The sequence below is a fragment of the Eumetopias jubatus genome, unplaced genomic scaffold, assembly GCF_037043125.1.
Source record: "Eumetopias jubatus isolate StellerSeaLion01/CBP00866 unplaced genomic scaffold, mEumJub1_p1.0 scaffold_14, whole genome shotgun sequence".
NCBI classification, from domain to species: domain Eukaryota; kingdom Metazoa; phylum Chordata; class Mammalia; order Carnivora; family Otariidae; genus Eumetopias; species Eumetopias jubatus.
The window spans coordinates 90,861,848-90,876,793 of NW_028274820.1; the positions used below are offsets into that span (position 1 = coordinate 90,861,848).

The 14,946-nt window shown below is 36.2% G+C and overlaps 1 protein-coding gene across 1 annotated transcript in view; it reads left to right on the top strand.

Annotated features, from left to right (window-relative positions):
• Window positions 1-14,946, top strand: part of NUP205 (nucleoporin 205) — a 78,301-nt gene that overhangs the window by 17,015 nt on the left and 46,340 nt on the right. The window contains exons 8-15 of the mRNA XM_028106277.2: window positions 3,331-3,506; window positions 6,173-6,289; window positions 6,474-6,611; window positions 8,909-9,059; window positions 10,067-10,272; window positions 11,936-12,118; window positions 13,721-13,771; window positions 14,369-14,578. Of these exons, the coding sequence (XP_027962078.2) occupies window positions 3,331-3,506; window positions 6,173-6,289; window positions 6,474-6,611; window positions 8,909-9,059; window positions 10,067-10,272; window positions 11,936-12,118; window positions 13,721-13,771; window positions 14,369-14,578 (1,232 nt within the window). The remainder of the gene's footprint in view (window positions 1-3,330; window positions 3,507-6,172; window positions 6,290-6,473; window positions 6,612-8,908; window positions 9,060-10,066; window positions 10,273-11,935; window positions 12,119-13,720; window positions 13,772-14,368; window positions 14,579-14,946) is intronic.

The following is a 14,946-nucleotide window of genomic DNA, read 5'->3' on the forward strand; positions in this document are numbered from 1 at the left end:
ATTTTGAAAAATTAGTTACTACTCTCTTCATAGACTTCTGAAAAACTTACCAAACATGTTTACTACGCTAATTTATAGTGTTTGAAACTTTATTAAACTCCAAATTTCAATAAATTTTTTAGACATTAACACTCAGTTTACAAAGACCTAAATGTGAGACAGGAGTCCATCAAAATCCTAAAGGAGAACACAGGCAGCAACCTCTTTGACCTCAGCCGCAGCAACTTCTTCCAAGAAACATCGCCAAAGGCAAGGGAAGCAAGGGCAAAAATGAACTATTGGGACTTCATCAAGATAAAAAGCTTTTGCACAGCAAAGGAAACAGTCAATAAAACCAAAAGACATCGAACAGAATGGGAGAAGATATTTGCAAATGACATACCAGATAAAGGGCTAGTATCCAAAATCTATAAAGAACTTAATCAAACTCAACACCCAAAGAACAAATAATCCAATCAAGAAATAGGTGGAAGACATGAACAGACATTTTTCCAAAGAAGACATCCAAATGGCCAACAGACATGTGAAAAAGTGCTCAACATCGCTCAGCATCCGGGAAATCCAAATCAAAACCTCAGTGAGATACTACCTCACACCAGTCAGAATGGCTAAAATTAACAAGTCAGGAAATGACAGATGTTGGCGGGGATGTGGAGAAAGGGGAACCCTCCTACACTGTTGGTGGGAATGCAAGCTGGTGCAGCCACTCTGGAAAACAGTATGGAGGTTCCTCAAACAGTTGAAAATAGAGCTACTGTACAACCCAGCAATTGCACTACTGGGTATTTACCCCAAAGATACAAATGTAGGGATCCAAAGGGGTACGTGCACCCCGATGTTTATAGCAGCAGTGTCCACAATAGCCAAACTATGGAAAGAACCAAGATGTCCATCGACAGATGAATGGATAAAGAAGATGTGGTATATATACACAATGGAATATTATGCAGCCATCAAAAGGAATGAAATCTTGCCATTTGCAACAACATGGATGGAACTGGAGGGTATTATGCTGAGTGAAATAAGTCAATCAGAGAAAAACATGTATCATATGATCTCACTGATATGAGGAATTCTTAATCTCAGGAAACAAACTGAGGGTTGCTGGGGGGGGTGGGAGGGATGGGGTGGCTGTGTGATAGACATCGGGGAGCGTATGTGCAATGGTGAGCGATGTGAATTGTGTAAGACTGTTGAATCACAGACCTGTACCTCTGAAACAAATAGTACATTATATGTTAAAAAAAAAAGATAGCAGGAAGCGAATAATGAAGGGGGTGATCTGAGGGGGAGATGAACCATGAGAGACTATGGACTCTGAGAAACAAACTGAGGGTTCTAGAGGGGAGGGGGGTGGGGGGATGGGTTAGCCTGGTGATGGGTATTAAAGAGGGCACGTTCTGCATGGAGCACTGGGTGTTATACGCAAACAATGAATCATGGAACACTACATCAAAAACTAATGATGTAATGTATGGTGATTAATATAACATAATAAAAAAAATTGATGCTTTATTACCTAAATAGTCTTCAAGAAATAGTTCTTGAATTGATCATGTGATTTAAGTTCTAGTATTTCTGAATTCAAGTGAAGGTTTGTAATTAGTTGTTATTAATATTTAATTAGAAATTTTAATAAGTATTAGTCATAAAGAATTAAACTATTTTGTTCTCAAGGAGTTTGTATGGTATGGGTAGATATGCAGGCTTTATTTCAAAATGCAAAATAAAACGTAAAAACCTATCTGTTTTCCTCTGGTTGAAACTCTTGGCTTACATCTATCTATTCCTGACCCTTTTCAAGGCAATGAAAATGTACTTTGAGTAGCATACTCTGTATTTGGTCTGTATAACGCTCAAGTAGAATGAACTACACACAATTCTTTTCCAAAGCCAGATTACCACAGTTACCTAGCAGTTTTATATGTAAATTTAAAAGAAGCAAGCAACGGTGTATTTTTTGATGGAAGGACACAGCAGCACCTGTGACATACTTTTACCAAAAAAATTGAATGTAAGTCATATCAGGTCTCTAGATCAAACTACCAATTTTTAGTATAACCAGAAGACAGAGGAGTATGTTAACTATACCACTGGGATAGATATCGAACCACATTGTGGAAACTGTAGGATAAAAGTCCAGTTTCTGCAGCAGAGAAAGGGCAAGTGAAAAATTAAAAAGATACAGGAGGAGTCTACAGATGTATCACTCAAACAATCTGTAGATCTTATTCAAGCAAACAAGTTGCACAAAAAGACAAAAAGCAAAAAACCAAACTAAAATCTTTTATAGCATTTATGGGACTGTTGTAAATTTGATTACTGTGTGGATATTTGATATTGAGGAATTTTTTTTTTTAAGATATAATGGTATTAAGGTATAATGTTATTTGTATGTAGGGTTAATTCTTTGTTTTTAAAGTATTCTTTTGAGTTGTATACTGAAATATGTACAAATGAAATGTTAAATTGTCTGGCATTTGCTTAAATCTCATTTGGGAATACGTGGAGATCTAGATGAAATATGATTGCATAAATGTATAACATCAAAGTTAGCTGATGGGTTTTGTGGTGGTTCATTATATTGGTCTGTTTAGATACCTATTTGAAATATTTTGAATAAAAAGCTAAAAAAAGTTACAAGTAGACCAGTTTGTGTTTAGGTTAAGGTTTAGTTTTTCAATTTTTGCTACTTTGTTATCAAATTAGAAGAGTTACTTAGGTGGTCATGTTCAGGTCTTGGTCTCACTTATTAGCTGTGAAGACTTTTTCTGAATGATCTAGTTCATTTCATTGAGATTAAAGCCTTAGCGTCATTTTCATATGTTAATGTTTTGATAATAACTCCCTTACTGTATCAGTGTTACATCATATATCTCTGAAGTAATTTTTTATTGCTCATGTTGTTACTGTGAAGAGCACATGGTTTCCTAATGTACTTTTTTTTTTTTAAGATTTTTAATTTATTTATTTGACAGAGACACAGCGAGAGAGGGAACACAAGCAGGGGGAGTGGGAGAGGGAGAAGCAGGCTTCCTGCGGAGCAGGGAGCCCTATGCGGGGCTCGATTCCAGGACCGCGGGATCATGACCTGAGCCGAAGACAGATGCTTAACGACTGAGCCATCTAGGCGCCCCTCTAATGTACTTTTTCAGTAGCTCTTTTGTGTTTGTGAGTCTATTACAGTAATACAGTCTTATTTTTTACATAGCACATGCTTGAAGGTTCAGAAGATACCTGAATTTTGAAACATCAAGAGAGTATTCTGAAATGTTATAATCTAGTTTAATAACTTACCCTTCATGTGCTGTTTTTTAAATATATTTCTAGCTCTGGCTGAATTTACAGAAGCAGATGAAGCAATGGCAGAGCTCGCAATTGCTGACAATGTTTTCCTGTTCCTCACTGAATCCGTAGTGGTGTCAGAAAACTTCTATCAGGAGGAATTTTATATCCGTAGAGTCCATAATCTCATCACAGATTTCCTTGCACTTATGCCAATGAAGGTAGGTATAATAATGTAAGATAAGTAAAAAATAGTGGAAAATTTTTATGAAATAATAAAACTGGTCAATTCACTTTATGTTTGGAAATTAATAAAATCTTTTATTGTAGACTATAATTTGACAATAGTTGTTTTACAGCTTTTGAATTAGTAATTCATGAAAATGAAATAAGACCTGGTAATTGAGACTAAGCTAAAAGAACAAAATATTTGACATTGAGAATAGTTTATAAGGAGAGAGTGATAGTTAAATTACTATGCGTAGAAAATTGTTAACGTCATGATACCCCAGGGATCAATGCTTAGATTGTCGTATTGATATATTTATACATGATTTGGAAGAGGCATAGTGGAAAATCTCCAGTCTTATAGATAATTGTGTAGACTCTTTATAGTGTATAAATGGACTTCATGCATACAGGTAATGTAATGGATTTAAGAAACAAATGCAAAGGCTACTTTCAAATAAAGAGTTCAAGCTGTAACTTTGATCCAAAAAGGGATTCTTAGAGCCATTTCAGACAGTTTCTCCAGAGCATATGTTTTTTTGTGCAGTTTTGTTCCAAGGAAGCCATCAAAATGCGGGCAGGAAATAAATGAGGGCGTAAAACCCTATGAACTCACTTTTTGTGTGTGTGTATTTAAAAACACCCTAAAGGACCTATACTTGTAATACTGTAGTACAGTTCTGCTACCATACCTCCTGAAACACATAAGGCAAATGGAAAGACTACCTCAAGTGGCAACAAACGATCAGGGAGTGAAGTGCTTATTCATTATTTAATGAATTAAGTGTTTGTTGAGTTTCTCCTGTGTGCCAGGTACTATACTAGAAGTCGTGAAGAAGACAAATAAGTAGTAGACTCATTCCTTACCAATAAAGAATTTATAATCTAGTTGGAGAGATTAGGTAGTAACAGTAAATGAGAGGTATAGACAGTAAATTTATGGATTTATTTAGGCTAAGAATAGCTCCCTCAGGACTAGAATAGTCAAGGAATACTTTAACAGAAAACCTGAACCCTCAGTAACCTCGAAGGACTTGATAGATTAATATCACAGAATTTTGGAATAGGAAGAAGCATGCTAATCCTTTCATTTTACGTTTGCAGAAATGAAGTCATAGAAAGGTTAAGTCTTAAGTGTTTCCTAATCAGTAGTCCAGATGGGACTTTAGTTATGGAAAGATAATCATAAATGGCTTGAATAACATAAAGAGTGAATTCACATAATTGGAGTACTTTGGTAGATAATAGGAGTATTTAGGTTATCGGTCTCTTCTTGAACAAGCTTTGGTTTGTGTGTATCAGTGAATTTGTCCTTTTTATTCAGATTGATTGGCATAAAGTTATTCCCAATATTCCTTTATTATACTATTAGTAGGATCTGTAATGATGTTTCTTTTTTCATTCTTAATTTTGGTAATTTGTATCTTCTGTGTGTGTGTGTGTGTGTCTTCTTAATTAACCTGGCTAGAGGTTTATCAATTTTATTGAACTTCCTAAAGAACCAGCTTTTGGCCTCATTGATTTTCTTATACTTTGTTTTCACTGTTACTGATTTCTGCTCTACATTATTTTCTTCCTTTTTGCTTTGGGCTTAATTCGCATTTCTAATTTCAATTTATTAAGGTAGAAGCTTAGATTATTGATTTGAAACCTTTTTTTCTAATACAAATATTTAATGTTACACATTTATCTCTAATTATTGCTTTAGTTGTGTCACATAAATTTTGATATGTTGTGTTTTCCTTTTTGTTCAATTTAATGTTTTTTAATTTTCCTTGAGACTTCTTTGATCAGTGGATTATTTAGAAGTGTTGTTTAATTTCCAAATATTTGGGGGCTTCCCGGCATCTCTCTGTAACTGATGCTAGTTTATTTTTGTTGTGGTCAGAGAACATACTCTACAGGATTTCAATTTATATTAAATTGGCTGAGGTTTGTTTTATGATTCAGAATATGGCCTATCTTGGAAAATGTTGTATGCACACACGAAAGGAATGTATGTTCTCCTGCTGTTCTGTGGAGTATTCTGTAAATGCCCATTAGGGAAAGTTGGTTGATAGTGTTAAGCCTTCCATGTCCTTACAGATTGTGTATACTTGTTCTAATAAATATTGAGAGAGGAGTATTGAATTGTGGGTTTGTCCTGCTTTTTTTGTTTTGTTTTTAAAAGAGAGTAGTTTCTTCTATCAGTTGGCGTTTAGTTCACACGAATGTTATAAGGTGATGTTTCTCAGCCAGTGCAATAATGTCCTTCAGAGAGTGGGAAATTAGTGGCACCACTTTTCCTTGTTAAAATCTTTGGTGGAGTTATTGGTGGAAGTGGGTAGTCCAGAGATGCTAAACTGTCCTGCAGTGTTCAGGATGATCCAACCCAGTGAAGAAATGTCCTGTTCAAAATGTCAGTAATGTTCCTTTTGAGAAATACTGTAGTTAAGACTCAACTTCTCTGTACTGGAAAATGCACTGACATTTTAAGATATTTTTAAATTATGGATAGTGGTATCACAAAATTCCTAGCATATTTCTTCATGCCATTAATGTGGAATAGATGTTTAAACAGTTTTTCTATTATGTAATCACTTCTAGACAGTTGCCTGATTTTGGTATTATTAACCTATATACTAAATTTCCATATTAAACTATGTAATGTATTTAATAGGTGAAACAGTTGAGGAATCGGGCAGATGAAGATGCTCGAATAATTCATATGAGTATGCAGATGGGTAATGAACCTCCCATTTCACTTAGAAGAGATCTGGAACACTTAATGCTCTTGGTAAGCCATTACACTGGATGGATGGTCATCTCTCCCTCCTTCTATTATTTATTCCCTAACTGTAGAAAGTTTCACTTCTAATGTTTCAAATCTACAAGTGAATTCCATAAAAATGTAAATTTTCACTTAAAAGTAATTGTTGAGTTATAGGCATTTTCACCCAGTCTTTGCTTACACTTTGCAGATTGGTGAGCTATATAAAAAGAACCCTTTTAATTTGGAGCTTGCTCTCGAATATTGGTGTCCCTCAGAGCCTCTTCAGACTTCCACTATCATGGGTTCTTACCTTGGGGTGGCTCATCAGCGACCCCCTCAACGCCAGGTGAGCTCTTAGTTTTTCTACTTTTCTACCTTGGTATGATAATTGGGAGTCTTGAACCATGAAAAAATGTTATTTCCTGATGTTATTGCCATTAACACAACTGACCTCTTGTGTAACTTAGAAATTTACACTGTTTTCTTAAGGAAATTTGAAACTCTTTTTTTTTTTTTTAAAGATTTATTTATTTATTTTGAGAGAGTGAGAATGAGAGAGAGAGAGAGTACATGAGAGCGGGGAGGGTCAGAGGGAGAAGCAGGCCCCTCACCGAGCAGGGAGCCCGATGCGGGACTCGATGCCGGGACTCCAGGATCATGACCTGAGCCGAAGGCAGTTGCTTAACCAACTGAGCCACCCAGGCGCCCTGGAAATTTGAAACTCTTAAATTTAAGTTCTGATACGTAGTTAGCCTTTTGTAACATACTAGGTATGTGTCAAATTGTAGAGAGAAAGGTGTCTAGTCTTCCTATGTATCATTTATTTGAATTTTATTGGTATTAGTATTAGTCTGTACTCAACAGGCATGACAGTAACCAATACATACATCATTCTTTTGTCTTTTTGTCTTAAGATATTATTATTTATTTTATTTTATTTTTCTAAAGATTTTATTTATTCATTTGTCAGAGAGAGAGAGAGCACACAAGCAGGGGGAGTGGCAGGCAGAGGGAGAAGCAGGCTCCCTGCTGAGCAAGGAGCCTGATGCGAGACTCGATCCCAGGACCCTGGGATTATGACCTGAGCCAAAGGCAGATGCTTAACTGACTGAGCCACCCAGGTGTCCCCAAGATTTTATTTTTAAGTAAACTCTACACCCAGCATGGGGCTCGAACTCGCTACCACGAGATCAAGAGTCGCATGCTCCACAGACTGAGCCAGCCAGGCATCCCCAATATATACCATTCTTTTTTTTTTTTTTTAAAGATTTTATTTATTTATTTGAGAGAGAGAATGAGATAGAGCATGAGAGAGGAGAGGGTCAGAGGGAGAAGCAGACTCACTGCTGAGCAGGGAGCCCGACGTGGGACTTGATCCCGGGACTCCAGGATCATGACCTGAGCCGAAGGCAGTCGCTTAACCAACTGAGCCACCCAGGCGCCCAATATATACCATTCTTAACAAGTTGGGGAAGATAGGAGAGGTATAAAAGTACTAGAAGGAAAGGTTTAGAGGTTAGAATTGATGACAAAATGCCTATGAGTCAGTAGATAATGTAGGAAAAAGTCCATTTTCTATCCTATGTTAAGTAGGATATGCAGTCTCAAATAAGATGGATTGCAGTATCTATCTTCATCTTTTTGGGATTTGCTGTTCTAGAAGCTTTATGTCAAATAATTTTCAGTTATGCTCGAGTCTGAGATCAGATGCCTTTTTACTGCATTTCTTACATTTATTTTTCTCCGCATTTAAAAAATGTTTTGGAGAATGGCTTATTAACATTTTTTGAAGATTAAAAAAATCTTTATATTATGAAATATTTCAAGCATTTGGGAGAGAGAATAATTATAATGAACACCCAACATCTCAATATAATAGCTGTTAACATTTTGCCTTGTTTGCTTCATCTACTACTGCTATTTTTACTACTTTGATTTTGCTGGAGTACATTAAAGTAACTTATAGACAGCAGCACATTTCCCCTTTTACTGGGTAAATAAATATCTCTTAGAAATAAGGATTTTTTCTCCATAATTAGAAAATCATTTATACCTAACAGATTTAACAACAATTTCCAGAGATCTGTAACATTTTCAGTTCTGAATTACAACCAATGAGCCTCAATGTCTGAATAGTATTTTTGGTATTAGATTTAAGGAATAAGCAAGATAAAAGGAAAAACTAAGAAGTGGATTTACGGAACAGGAATGTAGGAATGTGGTACTGGCTGAACACAAAACAGTACATTTAGGTTAGCATCCAAAATTCTTTCAGGTTCCTAGGTCTTCATACTAAATTTGACTGTGATTCATGAACCCTGGGTTCCAAGTATATCTGACTTTGCTGGTTAATTTTAGAGGACTAAATTTCTTCCATTGCTTTATATATTTAAAATGTGAGTAGTCTTATGTTCTGTGACATTGAGATGTTTTAAAAAAAATTGTACTTTATATTCACAAAAGTATTCTATAATTGCATTAAATTGCTAATGATGATCTTGAAAAAATTTTTCATAAGTAGAATACCAGATTATCAAATTAGAGCATTTAGTTTTAGTTCATATGTAGTCTTTATTAGTTAGTCCATGCTACCTAAAAGTTAAGATAAGCTTTTTGTAAACTATTGATTTTTCCCTATTTCAGGTTGTCTTGTCAAAGTTTGTTAGGCAAATGGGTGACCTATTGCCTCCAACGATTTACATTCCTTATTTGAAAATGCTCCAGGGATTGGCCAATGGGCCCCAGTGTGCTCACTACTGTTTCAGCCTGCTTAAAGTCAATGGTAGTAGTCATGGTAAGAAAAATCTGGATGTTGTCTAAGTTTGTTGTGACATTCTTGAGTTCACTATCACCCTGCCCATTAAAGAATATTAGTTATTTGTACTAGATTCTACCAGGTGTATATATTATTTTTATAATAATGGGAAAGAAGCGCATTAGTAGCTTTATGCATTAGTGATGGTCTCACAGATTGGGCAGTTTTACTGTTTGCTTTATAAAATGTAATTCGGTTTAAGAAATCAGAATTGATACATAAAAACTTTGAAGAACACATCTGGTACTCAAAACAGAATATATACCCTGGCCACATGAGTTTGATTTTTTTAAATTCATGTTCATAAGTACTTGTTTTCTAAATTTCTGTACTTAGAGTTTCTCTGTCAACCCTCCCAATTTCCTCATTTAATTTTCAGACTTGAGTCTGGTTAAATTTAAAACACTGCAAAAGAGAAGAGAAAGAAATACTTATTAAGCATCTGTTTTGTTAGGTAGATATTATTACTTTCATTTTTACATGTGAGGAAACTGAGGGTTAGAGAAGTAATTTACCCAAGGTCACGAGGAAGAGCAGGATTGGAACTGAGATCTGCCAGCTCTAAGGCCAGTGTTCTGGCTACTCTGTCAAGGCCTGCTTGTAGTGTAATTTACAAATCTAGACTGCACTTACCTCTTTGGGAATTGAAGCTCACATTTAGGAATTATCTGATGGGGAAAGTAGCCCTACATAATTACAGTACAACACAGAGAACTCTTATGGATATAAAGCAGATAACTGACAACCACAGTAATTTACCTTTGCACTTATATGGGCACCACCCATTGTTAGCCCTGAGGAAAAATTAATCCAGAGTTTTAGTTTACAGAGGAATTCTAACCCTTTTTCAACACACTCCTTAATTTAGACAACACACTCTATCTAGGACAAAGTCAAAGTTTATTGCTTTAAATTTATTTTCCTCCCTCAATTTCCAAGCACATGCTTAGACATTCTTGAAACAAAATTCTGTGCTGTCTTTACAGTTGAAAATATTCAGGGAACAGGTGGCAGTCCTGTTTCCTGGGAACATTTCTTTCACTCCTTAATGCTTTACCATGAACACCTCCGGAAGGATCTTCCGAGCGCAGATAGTGTCCAGTACCGTCACCTTCCTTCACGTGGCATCACCCAGAAGGAGCAGGATGGATTGATTGCTTTTTTACAGCTCACCTCTACCATCATTACTTGGGTAATTATCATCCACAGTATGTGAGAGTAATTTTATTTGTTTTCTAGCACAGGGGCATTTTAAGGAACTCCCAAATTTTCATGAAATGCTTGAAGTTTATGAGTGATGAATTTTGCATTTATAAAATTCTGGTTTTAAGCTCTGTGTTTCTTTACCTTCAGAGGGTGTAGTAATGGTAGCCCAGCTTATTGCTGTCAGCTAGTGGGAAAATAATAGTGTATGCCTGAAAGAAAACAGAAGGGCAAGTAAGAATCAGTTGTGGCTGCACATCCTTCTAGAAGGTTTCCTAACATAGGTGTGGATGTGTGTGTTGGTGTTATGTATACATAAAGAATATATTTTTTAAATTTATTTTTTAATGAATTTATTTTTTTAGAGTGCACGTGCGAGTGGGGGACAGAGAGGGGCAGAGGGAGAGAATCTCAAGCAGGCTCCACGCTAAGCACGGATCCTGAAGCAGGGCTCAATCTCACGACCCTGAGATCATGACCTCAGCCCAAATCAAGAGTTGGTTGCTTAACTGACTGAGGCACCCAGGAACCCCAAGAATATTTTTAATTAAAAAGAAAAGTTTTTTATTAAAAAAAAGAAAGAAAAAAACCAAGAAAAGTTATTTACTGAATTACTTTTATTCTCTTCTTACACCAAACCATCTTATCCCTCACTATCAAATTAGTCTTTATGAGAAACATGAGTTTCATTACATAATTTCTCTTCTCAGAAACCTCTTCTAGTTCTATTATTTCCTAGAGCAAAATTGCTTAGTGAGACATTCTGTCTTAAGGACAGGAATAGTGTCTTCTAACTTTTTGGCTTTTCTAGGAATGCTTAACATTATTATTAAACATTAAAACATAAAGTTAGGGAGCGCCTGGGTGGCTCAGTTGTTAAGTGTCTGCCTTCGTTCAGCTCAGGTCATGATCCCAGGGTCCTGAGATTGAGCCTCCTGTTGGGCTCCCTGCCCAGCGGGGAGCCTGTTTCTCCCTCTGCCTGCCACTACCCCCTCCTTATGCACTCTCTCTCTGACAAATAAATAAGTAAAATCTTAAAAAAAAACCAAAAAACCCCCATAAAGTTAGTAGTTATTTCTTGTTGAATTAAAATGGAATGGTATTGGCACGCCTGGGTGGCTCAGTCAGCTAAGCATCTAGCTCTTGATCTCTGCTTAGGTCTTGATCTCAGGGTCATGAGTTCAGGCCCTGTGTTGGACTCTACGCTGGGTGTGGAGCCTACTTAAAAAGAAAGTGGCATTTGATACCACATATATCTTCATTTTTTTTCTCAAAAAACTAAAAGGTATTCATTCATATATTATAGTAAAAAACATACTACATTGTTTCAGAAAGGATTACAAGTGCTTAGGTAAGATTTATGTGACCCTGGCAGACCATTTATCTCATATGGATTATTTTCCATACTTAGAGCTATAAAAGTAATTCTAAAAGGCTATTTTCTACCCTATTCCTTACATTGACTGAGCTGTAATTTGATTTGATCCACTGGTACACCTCAAGCATAAGCCATAGGCTTATCTTTGTTTTAGTATGTATTAAGCCTATGAATACTCAGTATAAGTGCTAGCAATTTAGATGATTGCTGGTCATTTTTCTTAGCTTTTAAAGATGGGAAAGTCTCTCTTGTTCTTTTTGTGTTTGATGCCCAGAGTGAAAATGCTCGTCTGGCACTCTGTGAACATCCTCAGTGGACCCCGGTTGTGGTGATTCTGGGACTCCTGCAATGCAGTATTCCCCCTGTTCTCAAAGCAGAGCTGCTGAAGACCCTTGCTGCTTTTGGAAAATCCCCTGAAATTGCTGCTTCCCTTTGGCAGTCGTTGGAATACACTCAGGTAGCATTACAAGCTCTCTTATTTACTACAGTTTGGAAAGTGAGGCTTGATAATATGGTAGAAGCAAGGGCATCCAATTTGCAACTTAACAGTACGCCATGAACTTCCCAGTTGATGATTTAGTACCGAGCCGGTGGTTTAGAACCGAGCCATAGCATCAGAAACTAACAGGCTTAGGTTTTTCGCTTTAGATCAGTTGACAGCTTCACTAGGTTACCAGAGATAGGTTCTTCTCTTAAGACTTTGTTTTTCAGTGTCTGTGAGATATTAATAAATGGACAGAATTCCTCAACTCTGTCTTTAAGACCAGGCTGATAGGGCGCCTGGGTGGCTCAGTTGGTTAAGTGACTGCCTTCGGCTCAGATCATGATCCTGGGGTCCCTGGATCGAGTCCTGCATCAGGCTCCCTGCTTGGCAGGGAGTCTGCTTCTCCCTCTCACCCTCCCCCCTCTCATGTGCTCTCTCTCTCTCTCTCAAATAAATAAATAAAATCTTAAAAAAAAAAAAAAAAAGACCAGGCTGATAAAAGCCTTCAGACATTATTTGTACTCATTAAATATGGGGAATACCAGTTTTTCTTTTCTGTTGCTTCCTTTTATGTCCTCCTGTCCCATCCCAAAAGAAAAAGTGTGTCTATTAACTTTTATTTCTTTAGATGTAAGGCCTATTGGAATTTTTCTGTGAAGGTATAGTTATTCACTATATACCTAAGATTAAAAAGGAGAATAAGGATGTGCTTTACAGAAATATCTCTAGGAAAATGGTTAGGTGGAATATGTGTTTGTCTAAAAATAATAAAACATATAGGAACCTGTGATTCTAACACCATTTTGAAGCAGTAAAATATTCTAGTTATTTTCTAACGTGTGTCCTGAAGATGTAATGATACTTTATAAGAGCAAAATGCAGGGAGCTGGTGTGTGCCCTTAGGTTTAGTATTAATACATCATTTTTTTCACTTATGAGTATATCACCACTTAGTGTTCTAAGTGTTCAGTGCTCCTCTATACTGAAAATGAAATATGATTGGGTTTAGACATTTTTATTCTTAGAGCAAGATTTGTTTTTAAAGGATCCTACCTGATAGTATATTTTCAGCTTGTAAGAGTGGTAAATAACATAACATTAAGTGTAATTAATTATACCATATACTGCTTATGTCCCTAGCAAGGTCAGGTCAGAACATCTTAACTCAGAACTTTTGCCCACACAAGAAACCTATACAGACCTTTTCTTAACAAATTTAATTATTGGTTTTCTGGTGCTAATTGTAGGGCTGGTCTTGAACACTGGTGAGATTTTGTCCCATAAATCCTCTTAAGATTTATTCCTAGAATATCTCAGAGGAAATTTGCTGCATATGCTTCTTGTGTGCGCTTAGAAACTACTAGTTTTCTGAAGCCCAGATAATCGAAGGTTCTACCTGAATCCCACACAATTGCTAATGAAAGTCCCATCACAGACTCCTCAGTTGTGCTTTCTGATCAGTAGCAGAAGATACATGCATGTGTTGTGTGAGGAATATGACTATTATATTGCAGAGCCACTACTTTTCATTGAGGAGTGGGGGATGTTCCTAACACGTTTTCTTACTATTTTAAGATACTGCAGACCGTAAGGGTTCCAAGCCAGAGGCAAGCTATCGGTATCGAGGTAAAGTTTTCCTTTTTGTTTAAATGCTCTCTATTCATACAGTCACATGGTGAAAATTAACAAAAATTTTTCTTAACCCTGTTAGGTTCCTCTAATTTTCAAATTTAATATAATTTCATTTGAAGTGTTGTCTGGTCAGTGTTGAAATGGAGATGAAATTTTTCGTGAGAGGAACCAGAATACTTTAGGTTTCAAAGTTGGGAAAGGATGTTACATGGCAGCCATCCAAGCTGAAAGTTTGCTTTAAATTCAATTTAATTAGGTTACTTGGGTCAACCTGAAGTGAGAATTTACTTGTTTTAGTTTCTTTTCTTCTCTCTCTACGCTCCCCCTCTCTTTTTCATAAAGAAACACGTAAGATTTCTATTTTTAATTCACAGTTAGGAACAATATGTGGGAATTTGAAATTCTTCCATCTGATTGATCTAGATATACTACTTTTGTGTCTTTTCCTCTAAATGAAAAATGGTGATGTATATTATGTTTCTTTTGGTGTGGTGATCGTAAGTTCAATTAGTGAGTCAATGTCTGCAAGATGTTTTGTACTTCATAGCTGATTGTTTTATATTACTAAATGTCTTTATTTTTCTTTGGTAGGTTGAACTAAATGAAATAGAATCCCGGTGTGAAGAATACCCACTGACTCGGGCTTTTTGCCAGCTTATTAGTACTTTGGTGGAGAGCTCATTTCCTTCTAATTTGGGTGCTGGCCTGCGGCCCCCTGGCTTTGACCCTTATTTGCAGTTCCTTAGAGATTCTGTGTTTCTCCGATTCCGCACAAGAGCTTACCGGAGAGCAGCTGAAAAGGTAATGTTCAGAGAAAACCTTTTTTGTCCTTATTCATTTATTGCTGCTTTTTCCTTTATGAAAGATATAAGATGCTATAAATTCATTTTAGCTTTTGCCAATCAGTAAAATTCATAGTCTTAATACTGATGTGTCCATGATCTGATTAGTTTATATGCATTAAAAAAAAAAATCTCAGCATTAAAACCAAAGCATTGACTTTTTAGTGCTCAGTAGTTTAATTGATATGAATTCATAGTCATTCAGATCCTTAATTGAACAAATTTGGACCAAAATTGAACCAAAAATGTCATACCTTTGTCAGTTGGAAACACATTGTCCTTTTTGTTTAGGGATTGAAATAAGTTTTAAATTTGCACACCAATTTC